Consider the following 23,012-nt stretch of genomic DNA (forward strand, 5'->3'; position numbering starts at 1 on the left):
AACTATTGATCGAAATCCATTCCGGTAGGACTTCTTGACCAACTCCGATATATCTGGAAATATAATAATTTTAGATGAAAAAATATCAAAAAATAGTCCAAAAATCTCAAAATTTCAAGCTATCAGACCAAAAATAAGCAGGAAAACTCAATTTTAGACACCTTAAAGTCTAAAAAATGACCAATTTTTATTAAATTCCAAATACTGTCCAAAGGTGGTTTGGACCGCAACCGGTTTGGATCATAACTTGGTCAGTTTTGACCGGATCTTCTAGATTTTTATACCATAAAAAGCCCGCATTTTTCTCTATCTATACGACTTAATTACAAAAAATCCCGGTCAAAAATAAAGTTTTGCTGCCCGTTCTAGAGAAAACTCACTTCTTTTCAGAAAAACCCGTCATAATCCATAATCCATTAGCATTCAATAAAAATCAGAATAAAATAACTATAGTTTCGACATTTATACCAGTAGAACGTCTGTTGAGAGTGTGTGGGGGGACTAATTGTAAACTAAAATGATGACTATTTTCTTTCTCTTTTTCTTTTCTCTTCGGCGTCTCCACTATTCCCCATACTATTTCTTATCGGAAAAATGGGACGGGACGGGTGGTGGTGCCGGGAAGAGCGACAAACAGCTGTCTGGAGAGAAAATGCGGGGAAATGCCACTTTCAAACGACCTATAAATTCGGTCATAGGTATTTTCGACCACGAGGAGCCCATTTCTGCAGTCAAAACTTGATAAATATCTCTGCGAGCCGAGTTATGAGCTCTCAAACTTTCATCTGGAAGTCCAAAGTAGTATGCTCAAGATATTCCTATTTTCTTTTAGGGACCTACGAGCACAGGTAAACCGCTGGAGAACACATATGAAACCGTGCGGTGGCGTGTATAACAGAGTTGTCCGGAATCCGGATTCCGGAAATTCCGTATTCCGGAATTCCGGGTTTTTTTGACATTTCACATACTCAGGCCTGTTCACATGGAATCCCAAATCGACGGTATATGCGCCAGAGATGTTGGGAAGTGAACGTTTTCTTATCCGGAAGTCGGAAGTCGGAACCGGAATGAGATTTCACCATTTTCCGGAATCCCGAACCGGAATGACAAAAATCCAGAATTCCGGAATTTCGGAATCCGGAATTCGGAATGATTCGATAAATTTGCAAGGCCAAGTCATTTTTTCGTGTGTTTTCGATGATATATAAAGTTTTAAGCTATTTTTGAGGATCAAAACCGAAAAAGAATTGCTATAGCTGTTTTTTTTAAACTCAAAAAAAGTTCCAAATTTCAACTTCTGAATTCCGGAAAAGGAGACTCAAAAAACCGGAATCCGGAATCCGGAACCAGAATCATATTTTAAAAATCCGGAATTCCGGAATTCCGGAATGTCAAAAAAACCCGGAATTCCGGAATATGGAATTTCCGGAATCCGGATTCCGGACAACTTTGGTATATACCAGAGTTGCATGGAAGTGAAAATTTCTTATCCGGAAGTCGGAAGTCGGAAGTAAAATTTCTTATCCGGAAGTCGGAAGTCGGAAGTAAAATTTCTTATCCGGAAGTCGGAAGTTGGAAGTCGGAAGTCGGAATTAGATTTTTTCGCAAATATTCAAAAACTCTAGGATAAAAATCATAAAATTGCCGAAAATCAGTGAAAACTAGTTTTGACTGAAGAAAATCTCATTTTCTGTCCTTTTAGACCATTTTTCCATTTATTTCTGCGAAATTTACTTTTCCGAAATTTCACCGTTATGGAATGACGGAAGTCGGAAGTGAAATTTCTTATCCGGAAGTCGGAATCCGGATTCCGGACAACTCTGTTATACACGCCACCGCACGGTTCCATATGTGTTCTCCAGCGGTTTACCTGTGCTCGTAGGTCCCTAAAAAAAAATAAGAATATCTTGAGTATACTACTTTGGACTTCCATATGAAAGTTTGAGAGCTCATAACTCGGCTCACAGAGATATTTAGCAGGTTTTGATTGCAGAAATGGACTCCTCGTGGTCGAAAATACCTATGACCGAATTTATAGGTCGTTTGAAAGTGGCGTCTCCGAATACTTCCCTTGTTAGGGATGAAATAGAGTTTTTGATAAGAAGTTGTATAATTAATTTATTAATAAAATAATGTAATGTAAAAGAATAAACAATTATCATTCGACAGGGCAAACTTGATGCAGTGGTCACAGGAGAAAAGCAATTCTGAAATAATTTTAAATAATTTGAATTGAAAAAATAAAGATGAATGAGAAAACTCACACAATTAAACAATTTTTTTTCTTCACGCAGTGATGGGCAGTTACTGTATCTCTGAAAAAAAAACTATTTTTATGTAGACTGTGTGTTGGTTTGTCCGGATGTCTTCAAATGGATTACTCACTTTAATCTCAGAAATTCTGTGACCAGCGGTTTCGTTGTTAGTTCTCCTTCAAATTTTTACTGAAATTTTAATATTTTGAGGGTGAATTCGTCATTTCTTAACCTAGTAATAACGGAAATTTTTTTTTTAAAATTTTTTTTATTTTTGACCGGATTTTTTTGTAATTAAGTCGTATAGATAGAGAAAAATGCGGGCTTTTTTATGGTATAAAAATCTCGCCGATCCGACCAAAACTGATGAAGCTATGAGCAGAACCGTTTTGACAGAAAACTCGCTTTGGATTTTGACAGAAAACTCGCTTTCAAAGTTGTCTCAAACGGGCAGCAAAACTTTATTTTTGACCGGAATTTTTTGTAATTATGTCACATAAATAGAGTAGAATGCGGGCTTTCTGATGGTATAAGAATCTGGAAGATCCGGTCAAAACTGACCAAGTTATGATCCAAACAGGTTGCTGTCCAAACCTTGCTTTAATTTTGATTTTTTAGAGGGTTCTCACTGGAATTTAGTAAAAATTTGTCATTTTTGGACGTTGTATAGTAAAATTTTACAAGTTTCTTTATTTTCACAATAAAAGTTGATAGAAAATGATTATAAACAGCTTTTTAAGGCAAAAAACAACAAAATTGCATGTTTTTGCCACTTTTTTATATTCTTAACCTAGTAAAACAGGGTTTCAGATGATTTTCATGAATTTTTGCTACAAAACCAAAAACAACGGGTAAAAAACTGCAGAAATTTCGATTTTTCAGAAGTTTTCGAGAAAAAAGCGTGAAATCAATCACATGTTTTGAATTTCAGCCTTACATCGATTTTTAGCTATAAAAATGCTCACCTTTTACACAATTTCTGGGTTTTTACCCATTGATTGCCTTAAAATAGACGAAAAATCAACTTTTTCCGCTTTTTTAATACAATTTTTGGTATTGTCGAAATAAAAAAAGTGATACCCGGTGTTTGCGGACTTAGTGCTAATTTTAATAATTTTTCCACTAAGTCCGCAAACACCGGGTATCAATTTTTTTATTTCGACAATACTTTTCATCATTTTTTTACTTAAAATTGACGAAAAATTTAAAAAGTTTTTATCAACTCACCCTCCAGAAGTACAGTTGTGTTTGATTTGATAATTGAACTCGTATTTCTGAAATTTAGTTTTGTTTTCGTTTTTTTTTTGAATTTTTTGCATTTTTACCGGCGATCCATCTCGACTATTTCATACCGGAACTCTAGACCACCATCGCCCCAAAAATGTTCCTATTTCAGCATGAACTCACTAGTCTTCTTCATAGACTATCAAGTCACCACACCAGTGCCAATTTTGGGTGCCAACACAATTTTCTTCTATTTCTGCAAGAAAAACCGGGTTTTTTGAAGTCAAAGTGAAGTTTTTTAATTTAATTTTAATTGGCTTTTGTTTAAAATAAAAGTCCTTACTCACTCTAACAAGAATCGACCAAAAAATTTAATTTAATTCCAAAAAAAGCAGAAAAACCAATTGATCGAAATCCATTCCGGTAGGACTTCTTGACAACCTCCGATATATCTGAAAATAAAGAATTTTAGATAAAAAACGATTGAAAAAAGTCAAAAATTGTCTCAAAATCTCAAAATTTTCAGCTCTCAGGCCGAAAATAAGCAGGAAACCCCAATTTTTGGCTTCTTAACCCTTTTTTCAGCAGAAAACACTTTAATAACTCACCTCTTGTAAAAACCCGTCCAAAAATCCATTAGTATTCAATAAAATCAGAATAAATATAGTTTCGACATTCATCCAGTAGAACGTCTGTTGAGAAAAGGGGGACTAAATGATGTTTCTGAGAGAAGTGACCAGCGCCCCTTTTCTCTTTTTCTCTCTGCGTCTCCACTACTCCCACACTATTTCTTATAGGGAGGACGGGACGGGTGGTGGTGCCAGGAAGAGTCCCCTTTTCTTTAGCATTTGAGAAAAGAGCATCGAGCAAATTTTGTGTGGAGAGCAAGAGGGGTCCCATTACACGGAAATAAGGGAGAGAGGGGGTGAACACAAAACGCGTCCAAGGTACGCCAGACTCGAAATTCTTCAAAAATTTCAATTTCCACTCTGAAAACTCGTTGGAAACAATCAAAAATTGATTTCATTATTCAAAAACGTGAAAATGTTGCATTTTTAGTTAGAAAAACCATTTTTCAACTTTTAAACGCGTCAAAGGTACGTCAGACTCTAAATGATAGTTTCGGAAATTTCGGAAATTTCTACTTTCAATTAAAAATCTTAATGTTCACTTTAAAAACTGGACAAACTTGGTCAAATGCACTATATTTTGAAAACGCGTCAAATGTGCGCCAGTCAAAGTATATATTGTTGCTTTTGAGCTGAAACCATTGGTTAAAACGGGTCAAAAATGTGTTAGAGGTAGAAAATTTAATAAATCTCGATTTTCACTTTAAAAATAAGTTGAAAAACTGTCAGATGCACCAATTCTGTTATTCGAGGAAACTCACATGATTTATTTATTTCTGGAATGAATATGAAAGAGTTTTTAACAAAAAGTATATATTCAACAACCAATTTATTAACAAAAGAATCAAATGTAAATTATATTTCATAAAAATTGTTCGAATCCACTGTTAGAAGTATTTCAACCTCACGATCGCTGAGTGTTCGCCTGTAATAGATTTTTGGTTTAAAAAGATAAATGTTATTTAACTTACATTGACTTCAAAATAAATTCCATGTTGTAATGTTTAGTCTTACTTTCCCCCATCCAATGTGCAAATGAAAATACATCCGTATTGCTAAAATAATTCAATTCAAGTCAAATCCATAAGTTTTATTTACCGGTCCAAAACAGCAGCAACTTTGATTTCTCGGATCCAAACAAGAATTTTGTTGTTTTCGAAGTGTTGCATTGCAATTTCCAGCATACTGCATACTAAAATCCAATACATAATTTTTTCAAACGTTGACGCATAACTCCAGTTACACCAAAGGTTCTTATGACATCCCAGTAACTGAAGTTCTTACCATATATCGGTTTTGGTTCAGTTCTGTATTTCAGTCCAACGTGCACGCTGAAAAATTCTTCTTTGAATTAGTTTTTGAAGAAAAAAACTCACCTTTTAACATCACCTTCCAAATGTCCTTATAGTAAGTGTACTCGTTTTCTTTTTTACACAACATGTAGATCACCTTTGATCTGAATCTGAAAAAACCAGAACATTTAACAGCGAAATATTTTTGATGACGTACCGTCAAACCGTTTTCCAGTGTTTTTGTTGGTACCCAAGAAGAATGACAGAAACCAGTGGTAATTTTTCCTGAAAAGAAAATTCAGGGTTTTCACAGAATACTTCTTACCCTTACATGGTTTTTATTTCGATCCAATCACCAACTTCGTAAATGGGAGTTCCTTATTCGAGCTTCAAAAAATTTGAGAATCGCATTCCATCTCTCCTCTGTAAAAACTATTTTTAGACTACATATGTTTCGGTTAGTCCGGATGTCTTCATTTTCTATAAATTGAATACTCACCTTAATCTCAGACAGTCTGTGGCCAGCGGTTTCGTTGTTAGATCTCCTTTTTTACTGAAATTTTAATATTTAGAGAGTGAATTTTCCATTTTTTCCATTCTTGACCTAGTGAAACAGGATTTTCAGATGGTTTTTATAAGTTTTAACTATGGTTTTGATGTTTCAATGGTTCCAACTAGCATTTAATAAAATTGATTTATTTTTCGAGTGTTGTATGGTGAAATTTAGCTATTTTCGACATTTTCCGACTCGGAATCAACAAAAATTCAAACTACATTCCGTCCGAATTGAATAACCATAAAAAATGGTATGTTTTGGCTATATCTAAATTTCTGAAACAGGTTTTTTGATTTTTCCCTTTTTTCCGGCTTGAAACTAACCAAACATGCCTGAAATCGGCGCTAAATTTGAAATTTGAAATTTATTTGGGTCACCATACGTGATTCTAATTTCTATAAATACAATTCAAAGATTGTCTAAAAATTTCGAAATTTTCGCTCATTGTCCGAAAATAAGCAGGAAAACTTGAATTAGGTAAGTGTTTCTAGAGTCTCTTAAAATCTCTTTTTCAGCTACAAAAACTTTTCTTTTTCTGATTTTCATAAGTTGAAGCTAGAAGAACCACAAAAAACTGGTTGAAACCACACCTCAAAATTTTCAGCTCTCAGACCGAAAATAAGTTGGAAAAATCAATTTTACACTTCTAAAACCCTTAAATAACTCACCTCCTTTTAAAAAACCCGTCATAATCCATAATCCATTAGCATTCAATAAAAATCAGAATAAATATAGTTTCGACATTCATACCAGTAGAACGTCTGTTGAGAAAAGGGGGACTAATTGTAAACTAAAATGATGATTCTTTTCTTTCTCTCTCTCTTTCTCTCCGGCGTCTCCACTACTCCCATACTATTTCTTATCGGGAGGACGGGCGGTGGTGCCAGGAAGAGTGATGGGTCCCCTTTTCTTTAGCATTTGAGAAGAGAGCATCGGGGTCGTTTTGTGTGGAGAGCAAGAGGAGAGGGGCCCAGTACATGAATAATTAATTGCTGTCTAATAATTCATGACAAAAATTATCAAAAGTAAATAAAAAGATGTCAAAAATAATTTCACAATTTATCTAAAATTCTGTTATTCAAGGAAAGATTTATTTATTTTCTGGAATAAATATGAGTTCTTGATAAAATTTCTAGTAACATTGACCTGATCTGATGCAAAACGAATTTTGAACAGTTTCAGATTCCCTTTGGCTGAAAACGGCTGTTTTTAACTTGAAAATTACAGAAGTATCTCTAAAATATTAAAAAAACCTTGTTTTTCTAATCAGAAATTAAAAAAATTCATGAAAAATAAGCCAGATTCGAGATAAAATTCATTTTTAAGCGATTCAGCCCGATTTTAGTTGAAAATAGTTAATTTTTGTCATGAAAAGTGCGAAAATGCTGTCAAAAATACGAAAAAATAAATAAAACTGTGTTCCCACTTGCGTTTTATATCAAAAATCTCAAAAATTCAACGGAATATATTCAAAAACCGATTTATTCGAAAAGAATAAGATACAAAGTGAAATTATATTTAAAAATGAGTATTGTTAAGCAAAAGAATCAAAAATTGTTAGCCAACAGCAAGACTTGATGCTTCGATCCTGAAATTTCTTAATTTGAAAATTTTAATTGATCAAATAAAGCAGAAGGATAATGAGAAAACTCACATTAATCTGATGTCTTGCTCCTCGCTTCTTCAATTTTTTTCAAAAGTTGTTCATTTTCTTCCTTCAAATTCATTATTTGCAATGCGTAATGGTTCACTTCTTGGCCTTGGCGATTTTGGAATTCTTGTCGTTATTGAGAGTTACTTTGAGATCTTCAATGTTTTTTTGGGCCTGCTCCAACTCTTTGTAGCCGACAGTTCTTCGTTTTTCATTTTCAGCTCCTCAGATTCCAACATGCTTCTGTCCTCTTCTTTCATCTCAGCCTCTTCCACTTTACTCCACAAAACATTCAGTTTGATAAGCTTGTTCGCTTTTCATCACGAACTGTTTTGCAATTGGGGTTTCCTGAAAAGAGAAAACAAGTTTTCACATAATACTTCTATTTCTTACATGGTTTTTATTTCGATCCAATCACCAAGTAGGACTTCCTTCCATTTGTCGTCATCACTTTACCAAAGAGGCCATTATGAGAATCTCTGCAAAAAACTGACTAGAAATTGAATATTGACTAGAAATTGAATATTCACCTCAATCTCATCCAAGCGACGACCTCATGTCTCGTTGTTGAATCTCCTTTGCACTTTTACTGAAATTTTTATATACCGTAAAAACTGTATTAGAGCGACACCTTTAATAGAACGACACCTCTAATAGAACGACATCCATCTATACTCAGGATTCATGGATATGATTATCCCAGTGTATTTTCTTGGTTCTGATTAGAAGCAGCGTGAATAGTAACCTCTAGATCAACAAATAGAACTTTCAAAAAGTGTTTTTCCGTTTAACTTTAGTGAGTTTCTGGAACCACAAAAATTTTGTGAGAGGCGGTTGAAAAATAGAGCGACATGTCGCTCTAATACAGTTTTTACGGTATTTAGAAGATGAATTTGACATTTTTCATATTCGTAACCTAGTAAAACAGGACTTTTAGATGATTTTGAAAAGTTTTAGCTATAATTTTAATTTTCTGTATGGTTCTATTAGCTCGGCACAGTTCTTACAACTGCGCTCCACCGAAATGCCCTAAAAAATGTCTCTTTTTCTCTGTGTCTCTCAATTTTGCACAATTTTTTCTCCAGTTTCGGTAGAGCGCGGTTGTAAAAAGCGTGCTGTGCTAATAGCTGAAAATAAATGAAAATGGTCTATTTTTCAATGAGTGTAGGGCAAAATTTTTCTATTTTTATCATTTTTGCGATCAAAATAGACAGAAATATCTATTTTCAGCTTTATAAAACATGTAATTTCAGTTTTAAACATCACAATTGCATTTTTTGGCTCAAAATTGCTAGAACCATATAAATTTTTCCAATTTTTTAAATCAAAGTTTATCTCACGACCCTTACTCGCCTCAACAAAAATCGACGCACGCAAAATTAATTAAATTCCAAAAAACGCAATAGACTATTGGTCGAAATTGAACACCTCCGATATTTCTGAAAATAAAATAATTTTAGATGAAGAAAAACTCTAAGGGTAACAATATAACTCACCTCTATTAAAAAACCCGTTAATAAATCCATTAGTATTCAATAAAAATCAGAATAAATAAATCTTGACATTCATACCAGTAGAACGTCTGTTGAGAAAGGGGGGGGGGGGGACTAAACTAAAATGATGTTTCTGAGAGAAGGGTTTTCTCTTTTTCTCTCTGCGTCTCCATACTATTCCTTATCGGGAGAATACTATTCCTTATCGGGAGAACGTGGCGGTGCCAGGACCTCTTTTCCTTTTTCCCCTTTTTCGCATGCATTTGAAACGGGAGAAGAAGTGAGCATCGGAGTCATTTTGTGTGAGTAAGAGGAGAGGGGACACGATGAATTTCCCATTCACTAAAAGTTTCTCTTTTTTTGGCAAATGGAAGAGACATTCGGAAAAAGAGAAGAAATAAGATACTCCCTTTTTTTTCCTCTTTTCTTGTGCATTTGAGACCGAGAAAGGAGAGACTTTATTAGAATACCAAAAACTATACTTTGAATCATAATCTGAAAAAGCACCCAGGATGCGTCAGCCAAGCCATATATTGTCGTTTTTGAGCAAAAATCATTGCGTAAAACAGGTCAAAATTGTGTTTGGGATTGGAACCGTCGAAAATCTCAACTTACACTCTGAGAAATAGTTGAAAACAGTCAAAAATTGCTCAAATGCGCCATATTTGTGAAAACGCGTCTAAGGAGCGCCAACCATGTGGATTTTGGCTGAAAGAAAGCGGCGAAAAAGCACAAAAGTAATGTTTTTTTTAAAAATATATTTATTTTTGTAAAACGCGTCCTAGGTGCGCCAGACAGTCGTAAAATGGATTTCGACTAAAAATTCACGAAAGTTTTTGTGTTTGCCGCAAATTTCTCTAGACTTGTTGTGAAAAATTTTTTAAATCTGCACTTTTTCGAGTTTCTAACCGATTTTTTTTGGTTTATAGCTTAAATTGGCTGTAATCACTCTAAGAAGGAAGTGAAAAAAGGCAAAAACGTATACTTTCAACATAATCACACTATGAAAAGGGAATGTGTTAACTACTTTGATTTATTTGAAGAATCAACAGTTACAAAAGTCAAAACAGGTAGATTAAGGGGTAACAAATAATATGAGTTGAGAATAGAGATATTCATTCAAATTGTGAGTATCTGGGTAGGGGATTGAATCAATTTATTTTATTTCGAAGTGAAAAAATTCCAAGGTATCCGGATCATTTGCCTCTCCAATATTTCGGTCCGTAGTCCACTGAAAAAAACATTGATTATCATTAATTCTACAAACTCTTCCAAACCTACCCAATAATTCTTCGCCAATATAAAATATTTGTTGGTTGAATTGGACGGCGTAAAGATTCTGGTGCTCCTACCTCTGAAATAGGTATGGATTATTTACTTCAGAATCCAAAAACATTTTTTTAAATGAATCATACCCACCTTGATTACATGAAAAAATGTATTGACTCCGCTAAAGTCCATATGGAAGTCGTCGGTAAATGCTTCCGCCATTGTGGCTATGAAGTAATTTTGTGTTGGCGACCTTTGAGATTCACGCAACTGTTTTTGGCCATCACCCCAAATTTTCATCCACAATTGATGTTTGCCGAACGAATCCTACCGGCGACATGATTTCACGGAGACTGGAAAATATTTCGATTTCAAGTTTCTTAGCTTTGATTCGTGATTTACAAAGAATGGGCACAAATGGAAAATTAAAAAATAATCACCTTTCGTTCGGAGTAAAATCCATTGACAAAATGTTGAGAACAACTCCCTTTCTTTTTTCTTTGTCATCGTACTACTCCAGAAATTTTTTAAAGTAATTTCTTTAGAGTACCTGTAACTTGGAAAAAATTAATTACGTTCATTGACGGCCCAATTTATGACAAGTCTGCTGTAGACACTACTTTTGTGCGTTTTTGCCGCCTTTTTCTCAGCCAAAATCCATATTTTACGACTGTCTGGCGCACCTTGGACGCGTTTTACTTTGCGCCACAGTCGCCCCAGACTCGTAATCGCAATTCAGCTTTTTTTCCATTTTTTGTGATCAAAATCAAAAAAATTTGTGAATTTTTATTACGGACAGTACTTTTGTGCGTTTTCGCGGGTTTTTTCCAGCCAAAATCCACATTTTACGACTGTCTGGCGCACCTTGGACGCGTTTTCAAAAATATAGTGCATTTGGCCAATTTTAGACTGTTTTCAACTAGTTTTTTTGAGGGGAAATTAAGATTTTGTGGGTTTTCAACCGCAAACACATTTTCGACCCGTTTTACCCGATGATTTCCACCGAAAACAGCAAAAAAAATAATTTGTCTTTCACCAAAAAAATGTAAAATCACAATTTTTGGCTAAAAATCTCAAAAACTCCAAATTTCTATGTAATTTAACATGTGAAACCCGAAAAAAGCAAGCAAAAAAAGATTCAAAAAGTTTTGACCACTATGTGGGATTGAACCCCCGACCTGTTGAACGATAGGGATTCTACCTTAACCACTCGGCCAGAACCAAAAAGTTTAAAAAATCCCGATTTTTGGGGTAAAAAGACTCGGAAAACACAAATTTTGGGGTTGTTTTATATGTGGGAGCCGGAAAAAAGCAAGCAACTTACTGTTCATCCCAACCAATTCGATGCGTTTTCGTCGGACCGTCCTTGCTGTCCACTTCATAAGAATATCCTGGGTTTTTCAACTCTCCGCCCCTTCATATTGTCCAAACATGTATCCCTCAGGAAGGAAACTCCTTTTCCTGCGTTTTTGAGTGACGATTTTGCAAGCTCAAAAAAATAATTTTTTTTTAATTCTTACTTCTAAAACTGGTTAAAACTGGTCAAAAATTGGTCAGATGCACCATATTTTTGAAAACGCGTCTAAGGTGCGCCAGACAAAGTGTCTATTGTCGTTTTTAGTAGAAATCATTGGGTTTAACGGGTCAAAACTGCGTAAGATATAAAAAATCTCAATTTTCACTTTAAAAACCAGTTGAAAACAGTCTAAAATTGATCAGATGCACCATATTTTTAAAAACGCGTCCAAGGTGCGCCAGCCACAGTATCTATTGCCTTTTTTAGGGGAAATCATTAGGTAAAACGGGTCAAAAATGTGTATAGAGTTGAAAATTACAAAAATCTCAATTTTCACTTTAAAAACCAGCTGAAAACAGTCTAAAATTGATCAAATGCACCATATTTTTGTAAAAGCGTCGAAGGTGCGCCAGCCAGTAGTGAAATGTGGATTTTGGCTGAATGGAGTGAAGAAGTGTAATGTCTTTAGTTGAAAAATGGCGATAATCACCAGATTGTTTAGTTTTTGCTAATAGTTAGGCGGTTTTTATTCAGATTTCATTCGAAAAACTTATACAGAACCGAAAATCATGGAAAAATACCAAAAATATGACAATTTTAGACCAAAAACTGTACATTTCATACATTTCTCGAAAGTTACTCACCGTCACATGGTGTACAACAGAAGAATCAATCAAAAATGAATAAAAGTATATTAGAATTCAATAAAAATCAGAGAAATACAGACGCCTATTCCGTTAAGACATCTCGAAGACTGATTTGGTTGGGAGAAAAGAGAATCGACGGGGTGTCGAGAGGGGGCGGGGCCTAACTGACCTTTCTCTGATTCTCTAACACTCTCTCCATATCCCTTACTATCTCACTTTGTTTATATTCATCCAGTTGTTCTCAGCTACTCACAGGATTATGTTTCTCTCTCTCTCTCTCTCTCTCTCTCTCTCTCTCTCTCTCTCTCTCTTTTCTCAGAGCGAGATATCATGGAGATCAAGGAGTGCCCAGACATCATAACCATAGACATCCCTCTTCTCTATGCCATAAAACACCACAAGGTACATAGCCATCTTGTTAGCACACTCCACCCATAGATAGATTTTCGAAATGTTTCGAAATATCATTATCATAAAACCTACTGTATCTACGCTCCATTCGTGGCAAAACACATAAAACTTATATATTTAGAATTAGCGCGTTAAGACGGTTCAGAAAAGTATAATCATGCCTATATTCTGAAAATTTCGGTTTTGGCCTATTTTGGGACCCATTTTTCTCAAATTTTCAGAATATAGGCATACTTTTCTAAACCGTCTTGATGCGCTAATTCTAAATATATAAGTTTCATGGGTTTTGACACAAATTTGAGTGGGATACTGTAGTATTAGAGATTTTGTGAGTTTTCGAAATGTTTCGAAAGTCTGTAACTTCTTGAGTTTCTAACCGATTTTTTTGGTTTTTAGCTTAAAATAATTGTATTTATAAATTATTTATTGAAAAAATAAAAATTCATTCACAATTACATCTTCATCCGGACACACACCAAGTGGAACCATTTATTGCATTGTCACATTGGACCTGAAATTAATAAAGTTAGTAACATATCCCAATTTATGTAATTTCAAAAATTATATATTCCTTACCCAAATCACATTTTCGGGCAGGATTTCGTGCAGGATGCAGTTTAGATTTCTGGCTGAAAGTTCAAAAAATTAATTAATATAATTAAGGAGGTAATTAAACTCACATCGATTCTCTCTAGCTCTGCTTGGTACATCGACGTCGCGTCGTGGGAACACCAGACCTGTAAAATATGAGGTGAATAATTGTTTTCCTATTTTTTGTGGTCAAAAACAAAAAAAGTTTCTGAAGTTTTGGAAAAAAAGCGTTTTCCCCGTCTTTTGGCGGACAAAATTGAATAAAATTACAGCAAAAACAAAAAATTTCTGCTTTTTTACCTAAAGTCAATACTTTTGTGCGTTTTGCCGCTTTTTTTCACTCAAAAATCACATTTTACGACTGACTGGCGCACCTTGGACGCGTTTGCAAAGATATGGTGCATCTGACCAATTTTTGACCCGTTTTTGATGTGGAATTTGAGATTTTGTGGATTTTTACCCTTGGCACGTTTTTGACCTGTTTTACCTAATGATTTCCGCAAAAAATTACTAAATTTAGTATGCTTGGCGCACCTTGGACGCGTTTTTAAGAAAATGGTGCATTTGACCAGTTTCACCTAGTTTTTGTGGTGGAAACCGGCATTTTGTTATATGTATAAAGAAAAATGAATAAAATATTTTAATATTCACTTCGAAAACTGGTCAAAAATTGGTCAGATACACCTTATTCTTGAAAACGCGTCTAAGGTGCGCCAGTCAAAGTATATATTGTTGTTTTTAGAGGAAATCATCAGATTAAACGGGTCAAAAATGTGTTTGAAGGTTGAAAATTTAAAAAATCGCAATATTACTTCACCTTATTTTTGAAAACGCGTCTAAGGTGCGCCAGATAATAGACCATGTATTTTCTATTTTCTCTCCATGCTGCAGTCGGAGTACATTTCATAAAGCTTTTTTTAAAATGAATCATACCCACCTTGATTACATGAAAAAATGTATTGACTCCGCTAAAGTCTATATGGAAGTCGGTAAATGCTCCTGTGGCTATGAAGTAATTTTGTGTTGGCGACATTTGAGATTCACGCAACTGTTTTTGGCCATCACCCCAAATTTTCATCCACAATTGATGTTTGCCGAACGAATCCTGGCGGCGACATGATTTCACGGAGGCTGGAAAATATTTTGATTTTGTGCGTTTTTGCCGCCTTTTTCTCAGCCAAAATCCATTAGCTGGCGCACCTTGGACGCGTTTTCAAAAATATTGTGCATTTGGCCAATTTCAGACTGTTTTCAACTAGTTTTTGAGGGGAAATTAAGATTTTGTGGATTTTCAACCGCAAACACATTTTCGACCCGTTTTTTTTGATTTCCACCGAAAATAGCAAAAAAATAATTTGTCTGGCGCACCTTAGACGCGCTTTTTAGGAAAATGGTGCATCTGATCAATTTTAGACTGTTTTTGAAGTAGAAATTGAGGTTTTTTATATCTAAAATAGAAATATCTTGGAAATCAAAAATTTCCAGAAGTCACACGCACCATATTTTTGAAATTGCGTCCAAAGATGCGCCAGCCAAGTACATATTGTCGTTTTTTGAAAATTTCCGGATTTTTTCCCATTTTTTTGGTCAAAATGAAAAAATTTACCGCAAAAACTTAAAAAGTTTAATGTTTCACCTAGGGACAGTAGTTTTGTGCGTTTTTCCGTTTTTTTAAACCCAAAAATCCACATTTTACTACTGTCTGGCGCACCTTCGACGCGTTTTCAAAAATATGGTGCATCTGACCAGTTTCAGGCTGTTTTAAACAATTTTTTGGAGTAAAAATTGAGATTTTTCAAATTTTCATTTCTAAAACACATTTTTCCCCTTTGATTTTCACCAAAAACAACGATATACACTTTGTATGGCGCACCTTGGACGCGTTTTCAAAAATATAGTGCATCTGACTAATTTTAACTAGTTTTTGAAGTAGAAATTGAGGTTTTTAATATCTAAAATAGGAATTTCTTGGAAATCGAAAATTTCCAGAAGTCAGATGCACCAATCGCGTCAAAGATGCGCCAGCCAAAGTATATATTGTCCTTTTTTGAAAATTTCCGGATTTTTTCCCATTTTTTTGTCAAAATGAAAAAATTTACCGCAAAAACATAAAAAGTTTAATGTTTTACCTAGGGACAGTACTTTTGTGCGTTTTTTCCGTTTTTTTTACCCAAAAATCCAGATTTCATAACTGTTTGGCGCACCTTTGGACGCGTTTTCAAAAATATGGTGCATCTGACCAGTTTCAGGCTGTTTTAAACTACTTTTTGGAGTAAAAATTGAGATTTTTTAAATTTTCAACTCTTAGCACATTTTTGACCCATTTTACCCGATGATTTCCACCAAAACGACAATAAATACTTTGTCTGGCGCACCATGGACGTGCTTTTTAAGAAAATGGTGCATCTGATCGATTTCAGACTGTTTTTGAAGTAGAAATTGAGCTTTTTTACAATTAAAATAAAAATGTCTTGGAAATCGAAAATTTCCGGAGGTCACATGCACCATATTTTTGAAATCGCGTCAAAGATGCGCCAGCCAAGTATATATTGTCGTTTTTGAATGGAAATCATTGAGTAAAATGTGACAAAAGCGTGCTTAGGGTTGAAAATTACAAAAATCTTAATTTTCACTTTAAAACTAATTGAAAACAGTCTTAAATTGGTCAGATGCATCATATTTTTGAAACGCGTCCAAGGTGCGCCAGACAGTCGTAAAATGCGGGTTTGGGCTGAAAAAGGTGCAAAAAAGTACGATGTTTACGTAAAAAACCCAGTAAAAATTGCATTTTTGAAGGAAAATCTGGTTTGCGAGCGCTTTTTTGGAGGAAAAACGCTAAAAATCGCGATTTTCCACTATAGACCATCTAAAAATCGATATCTTGCCTTTGCTGAGAAGTAATACTCCAAAAATTTAGAGAAACTCTTAAAATCTCGATTTCAATCGATTTAAATTGAATTTTTCAAAAGTTACTCACCTTCACATGGTTCACACCAGGAAAACTAGATAAATAATAGAAAAAAATGGATTAGAATTTCAAAAAAAATCAGAAATAAAAGACGAGACACCTATTCCGTTAAGGTATCCATGAGACTTATGAAATGGTTAGGGGTTGAAAGAATTGGGGGACTCTCTCTCTGTTTCTCTAGCACCCTCTCGTTTACACAAACTATTTCAGTGGTCGAAAAACGAATGCATGTCTTGGTGAGAAGGGGACAGTCTCGATGTCTATTTTTTTATATTTCGAGAGAGTGTGCGAGATGGAGAGGGTGTTAGACAGTCGGAGAGGTCCCCCTGACCAAGTCATAATGACACCTTAACGGAATAGGTGTCTCGTCTATAATAATCTGATTTTTATTAAATTCTAATCTATTTTTCTATTATTTACCTTGTATTTCTGTTGTGGACCATGTTCCGGTGAGTGACTTTCAAAAAAAAGAAATTTCAATTTTTTTAATGATTTTAGTTTCTATGTATACCAAGTTTCTACACCCCCAAACTCTAGATTTTGAAGTATTTGCAATTTAGAGGGTTAGCGCTCTCAATTTTTACTCCAAAAAGTAGTTTAAAACAGTCTGAAACTAGTCAGATGCACCATATTTTTGAAAACGCGTAGAAGGTGCGCCAGGCATAGTGTATATCGTCGTTTTTTGTGGAAATCATTGGGTAAAATGGGTCAGAAATGCGTAAGATATAAAATTTCTCAATTTTTACTCCAAAAAGTAGTTTAAAACAGCCTGAAACTGGTCAAATGCACCATTTTTCAAAAAACGCGTCGAAGGTGCGCCAGACAGTTATGAAATGTGGATTTTGGAGGAAAAATCTGCAAAAACGCATAAAATATCAATAAAAATTCCCAAATTTTTGGTTTTGACCACAAAAAATGGAAAAAAGCTTGAGTTAAGAGTCTGGGGCGGCTGTGAGGCAAAGTTTCTGGTGGAATCAAAATATAATTTTTGTTATTTTCAGGATACGGTAGCATTCTGCTCCCTTCTGGCCAACTTTAGATGGTTCAAGACATCAAGACGATTGAATCAAGCAAGTGGAATTGGACAATCTGATGGCTGATCCCCACATGAGATCATTTCTCGCTCTGCAGACGGTCATTGTAAGTTTCCTCCATCATTTTGAAAGAGGGATTAAATTTTCAGACCTCCTTCCCGCAAATATGGGCTTGAATATCACAAATTCGAGTACCTCAAGGATGGTGTTCGTTTCAGCAGCGGTTGCCACATTCCCAGTGAGTGAAGCCATGTAAATGAAGGTGAGTTCTTAGTTTTTTACCTATGACGTCAGCTTTTGAATAAGGGTACAAGAGTTGCGCGGAATTCCGACTTCCGACCCCCCGGGACGGCTCGTAACTCGCGTCAAAATGAATATTATAAACTCAAAAATATACCAAAATGTAGATCTCGACGAGTTCTATGCCCGTGACCCACTACGTGCCGGATGGCTATTCGTTAATGTGCCGCGGACCGGGAAAAAGTGCCAAAAAACGCGAAAATGCCCAAAAAAGCCATTCTAGCACCGGCCGGCGGCACATTATCGAATAGTCATCCGGCCCGTAGTAGGTCACGGACATAGAACTCGCCGAGATCTACATTTTGGTATATTTTTGAGCTGATAATATTGAGTTTGACGCGAGTTCGCGGCGGCCCGTGTTGGCCCGGTTTGCAAGTATGATTTTTACTTCCGACTTCCGTCATGACATAACTGTGGAATTTCCGATATGTTTCAGAAATACTTGGAAAACTGGTCTAAAAGGACAGAAAATGGGCTTCTCTTCAGACAAAAACTAATTTTTCTATGATTTTCGCAAATTTTATGATCTTTTCTCTTGGAGTTTTTGAATATTTGCGAAAAAAATCTAATTCCGACTTCCGAGTTCCGGATAAGAATTTTCACTTCCATGTGCAACTCTGGTCTATGCTCCTCAGCCTTTGCAGCCTATGCGCCTTTAAAGTAGTCAAAATCCACTTGAGACCCGAAATTTTCAAATTTTTGCATTCGAATTAAAGTGCTGAATTTAAAATCTATGTTACATGAGTCTTACCACAAAATTCAGCGGGTTACAGTAGTTTTTGTAAATTAGAAAATTTCGAAAAGTTTCGAAAATCTGTAAATTTTCTAGTTTTCTGTCGATTTATTCTATTTTTAAGCGTGGAATGCAAAGAATCGATTAAATTTTTCTAGAAAAAAAGGATTTTGCACCGAAAATAATGATTTTAGGCGTCTTTTTTTTTGGGAAAATCTCAACAGAGTAAATATTTTCAGAAGCTTCGAGACGGACTATACGTCATCGAGCAAGTCACCTCGGAGAGCTGGGAGAACTGTCTTGGAATCAAGACGGCCATGAAGACTGTTGAAGTTCGGGGGACCAGGAAGAGGAGAAGTCGTCTTGAATCATCAACGGGTTGTCACACATTTAAAAAAACTTTTCCTAATTTATTTCATTTTATCTGCACCAATCCCATATTTTAATACAAACTTTCGTAATATAGTATCACTATTTCTATGTACCCACATCATTCCGATTGTTTTCATAAAACGTTAAACTTATAACCTCTGTATCAAAGTATGCTAAACTATAATTGACTGAAATTGCTTAACTTTGCCTGCAATGGGCTTCGAAACTGACATTTTCAGATTCAACACGCCGAGACGCTTCGAATGAGTATAATCATGCCACATTTCCAACGATTTTTCAATTTTTGACCTTCAAATTCCACTCGAGACCCAAAAAAATGTAAAGTTTAGCAAAGATAGGCGTATTTATACTTATTGAAAGCGTCTAGACGAGATGATCAGGAATATGACACTGAAAATCCGAAAAAAATTACATTTCGAGCTTAAAATAGCGTTTTTTTAGTCCTAAATCCATGAAATCGTAAATTTATTTCCAAGTTATACTTATTTTTCTCTCAAAATTCAGTCGATTCTTCGCATTCCAAGCTACAAACCATAAGAATTGACTAAAAACTAAAAAAGTTACAGATTTTCGAAACTTTTCGAAAATTTACAATTTGCAAAAACTACCGTAACCCGCCGAGTCTTGTGATGAGACCCATGTAATTAATATTTCTGAATTCATCATTTCAAGACGCTTCATATGAGTATACTCTCGACCTGTTTTGAAGAAAACCGAAATTTTCGGGTCTCGAGTGGAATTTGGCTACTTTAAAGGCGCAAAGACCTCGAAATTTTCAAATTTGAGCAAACCATGGCACGATTGCACTCATTCGAAGCGTCTCGACAAACTGAATCTGGAAATAGTGATGAAAATCTGAAAATCGAAAAATTCGACTAGAATAGTTACTGAAAATCTTTGAAATTCATCGATTTTTGATATGCTTGTTCATCACATTCACTTGACTAACACTACTGCCGCTCTGACTAGTGAGTGCAGGCGCTGTTGAAAAGACAGAGGAGGGTAATTAGGGTGTGATGACCTCCAATTATTGATTTGGACTATGGGAATCTGAGAATACAGTGTGCAAATACTCCGTTCGCTCATTTATTCTCATTCACTCTCTCTCTTCTCCTTGCATTTTCATTTTCTCTATCAAAAATGTGTGTACCACCGGTTTCCCCTGTTTCAAAAGTGTTCTCCAATCAACATCTACTTGAAAACATTCTCAGTTATCTCTCCAATGATTTCATGCAAAATTTGGATGTTAGATTAGTCAACAAGTCAATCAATAACACATTTCTACGATTGATTCGCCAAAATCATCGAAGAATGAAAATTGAGTATATTTGTGAGCAGAAAAAGATTGAAGAAGTACCCAAAGACTATATTTATATCAACTATCGGAAAATCAATAATCAGAATGTGCAGGGATATTTTATGTAAGGTTTTTAAAAAGTTTCCTTACTATTTAAAATATTTTTTTAGATTTCTGAGTACTGCAGTTGGTGTGAAAGTGGAGAAAATCATCACAAAAAGGCTTTGGATGTTGGAAAAGAAATTTATGCAAAGACTTCACAACTTCATTCATTCTCAACTGATTGGGACTAATGGTATGTTGTTATGTTCCGTGGAAAACAGGCGGAGTCTGTTTTGCAACAACGCCGCCACTGTTTTTCTCGAATTAACTTTAAAATTTAAAAATCAGTTGCCTTCTAATAGTCTCATTTATTTAACGTTTTAAAATGAACGAGTTGCAATACAGACTCCGCCCATTTTCTCTGGAATTCCCAAGGCCTGGTGACCTATACGGCTAGTGATCCAAAAACTTTCGAAAAATTGCGATTTTTGGGTGAAAAAACTCCAAATTTTTAGAATTAGAGGTTATTTGGCATGTAGAACCCAAAAAAACAAGCAAAAAAGATTAATAATGTTTTGACCACCACGTGGATCGAACCCCCGACCTTTTGAACGATAAGATTATTTACCTTAACTCATTTTCCACCTAGATGACGGAAAATTTGACTTTGGTAGCTTTAGTCACCATAAATAGTCGAACTCTCAACCGGCGGTACCGTATGTCTTCACCACTTGGTCAGAGCTCCCAAATTAAAGGAGGACTGAAGTCATATTTTTTTATTTCAGATTCTGATACTTCAGAAAATTCTGAGCAACTTTCATCATTGGAGCATGTGCTAAAAATCGCTCTAAACGCCCTAAATTCACGTTTTCCCGGCTCAAAAGGAGCCTAGGTGGAAGAGTTTTCCCACGTGAATTTTTGCCCCCGTGTAGTCCTCTCGGACAAAATTATTTATTTTTATTTCTCGATTTTTCGTTTTCTTGCTTTTTTCAACAAATTTTCGTGTTTTTTTCAATTTATATCATAAAAAAAGAAGAAAAAACACGAAAATTTGTTGAAAAAAGCAAGAAAAGGAGAAATCGAGAAATAAAAATAAATAATTTTGTCCGAGAGGACTACACGGGGGCAAAAATTCGCGTGGGAAAACTCTTCCACCTAGGCTCCTTTTGAGCCGGGAAAACGTGAATTTAGGGCGTTTAGAGCGATTTTTAGCATATGCTCCAATTATGAAAGTTGTTCAGAATTTTCTGAAGTATCAGAATCTGAAATAAAAAAATATGACTTCAGTCCTCCTTTAATGAAGTTGTAGAATTTTTCCAGATTTTAAGGTTCATTTGGCATTAAAAACTAAAAAAAAGGTCCCACTTCGCAAAAAATGCATTTTGCAAAAGTAAATAAACGATTTTTGAACATTTAAAAAAAAACTTTTTAAATTGTGTAAAAATTACAGGGTTTTGAGTTTTAGGGGTAATTTCATGTGTAAAACTCGGAAACTTGAATTTATACTAACATAAATGACACTCTTCAGGACAACACATCCAATCAGTGATAGGTTTGGAGGAAATATGCGATGGATGCTTGCAATGCTCAAAAATCGCCAAAAAGGGCCGTGATTATGGTCCCGTGAGATTTGATACATTAAAAACGATGGATTATTCTAAAAACTACGAAAAACTTCATGTTTCTGATAAGTGAGTTAATTTTTTTTACAAAAAGGAGTTATATAGAACTCAAACTTTCAGACTTTTTGAAGTGATCGCAGAGTTCTGTATCTCTAATTCTAAAAACAAGAAAGAATGCTTTGAAAAGTTGAATAATACTATCCCTTCAACAATTTCCTGTAATACGCTTGTTATATGGATTAATGAATCCAGGTATCTCCCGAACGGAACCGCAAATCTGAAATTTGACCATCGTCATATGCCACGAGAAGTTATAGATACCATTCTGAGAAAATGGAGTGTGAAATCAATTCAACTCAATATGATATATTTTACGAGTGAAGGATTATGCAGTGTCGACTGGTTACAGTATGACTATTTCACTCGAGTCAGACTAAATGATTCATATTCGGGAACTGAGAAGTCCTCAGATCTGAAATTCACTCGTGTCAATGTTAGGATGTCTGATTCCATATATTGTGTTAAGGAATTGGGAAACAGACAAACAGAACTACAAGAGCCCAAAGGATATGACAATTTCATTCCCAATATCAGAAGATTATTCCCAACTGACAACATATCGATTGATTTGTCACATTGGTATTGTATCGCTAGAAACGATATAGAGAAAAGGATATCAACTATATTAGAAGTGGTCACCATGGAAAAAGAGCAGAAGTTGAGTTTGAATATAAAGTTTTTCGTCGAATTGCCAAAAATGGAAGAGAAAAGAAAAGAAGAAATGCTGAAAATTGCTTCTCAATATATCCCTCGAGAGATCACTTTGCACTGCTTCAAAAAGTCGCTAGAGTTAAATGAGAAGAAAGGTTTTAATGAAGAAAAATGGATCGGAAAAAGATTTCAAGTGGAAGACTTTAATTTGGACGTTTACGTCAAGGAGAATGAATTGGAGGAGGATAAGAACTTATTGCATGAATACCCGAATTCATTTGTTAATCACTTCTTCTCTTATGAAAAAAGAAATTAATTTATGTGTTTCGGCTTGAAGCCTTTCCAGAACTTAGCTTTCTCTTAATAACGTTGCATATT

At 35.1% G+C, this 23,012-nt stretch overlaps 2 protein-coding genes across 2 annotated transcripts; one reads left to right on the forward strand and one right to left on the reverse strand.

Moving 5' to 3' along the window:
- Window positions 1-4,963: 4,963 nt before the first annotated feature.
- On the reverse strand, window positions 4,964-6,653 carry GCK72_011496 (uncharacterized protein; the record flags this gene model as incomplete). Its single annotated transcript, XM_053728494.1, has 6 exons — window positions 4,964-5,033; window positions 5,080-5,163; window positions 5,207-5,300; window positions 5,485-5,570; window positions 5,900-5,953; window positions 6,625-6,653. 6 exons carry the CDS (start codon window positions 6,651-6,653, stop codon window positions 4,964-4,966), a joined length of 417 nt encoding a protein of 138 aa, XP_053588071.1.
- A 13,449-nt stretch (window positions 6,654-20,102) lies between these two features.
- Window positions 20,103-22,950, forward strand: GCK72_011497 (uncharacterized protein; the record flags this gene model as incomplete). The annotated part of the gene is made up of 4 exons (XM_053728495.1): window positions 20,103-20,383; window positions 20,430-20,554; window positions 21,830-21,992; window positions 22,176-22,950. The coding sequence occupies 4 exons, from the start codon at window positions 20,103-20,105 to the stop codon at window positions 22,948-22,950; spliced, it is 1,344 nt and encodes a 447-aa protein (XP_053588072.1).
- Between the last annotated feature and the right edge of the window lie 62 nt (window positions 22,951-23,012).

Source organism: Caenorhabditis remanei, chromosome III (assembly GCF_010183535.1).
Source record: "Caenorhabditis remanei strain PX506 chromosome III, whole genome shotgun sequence".
Taxonomy (NCBI): domain Eukaryota; kingdom Metazoa; phylum Nematoda; class Chromadorea; order Rhabditida; family Rhabditidae; genus Caenorhabditis; species Caenorhabditis remanei.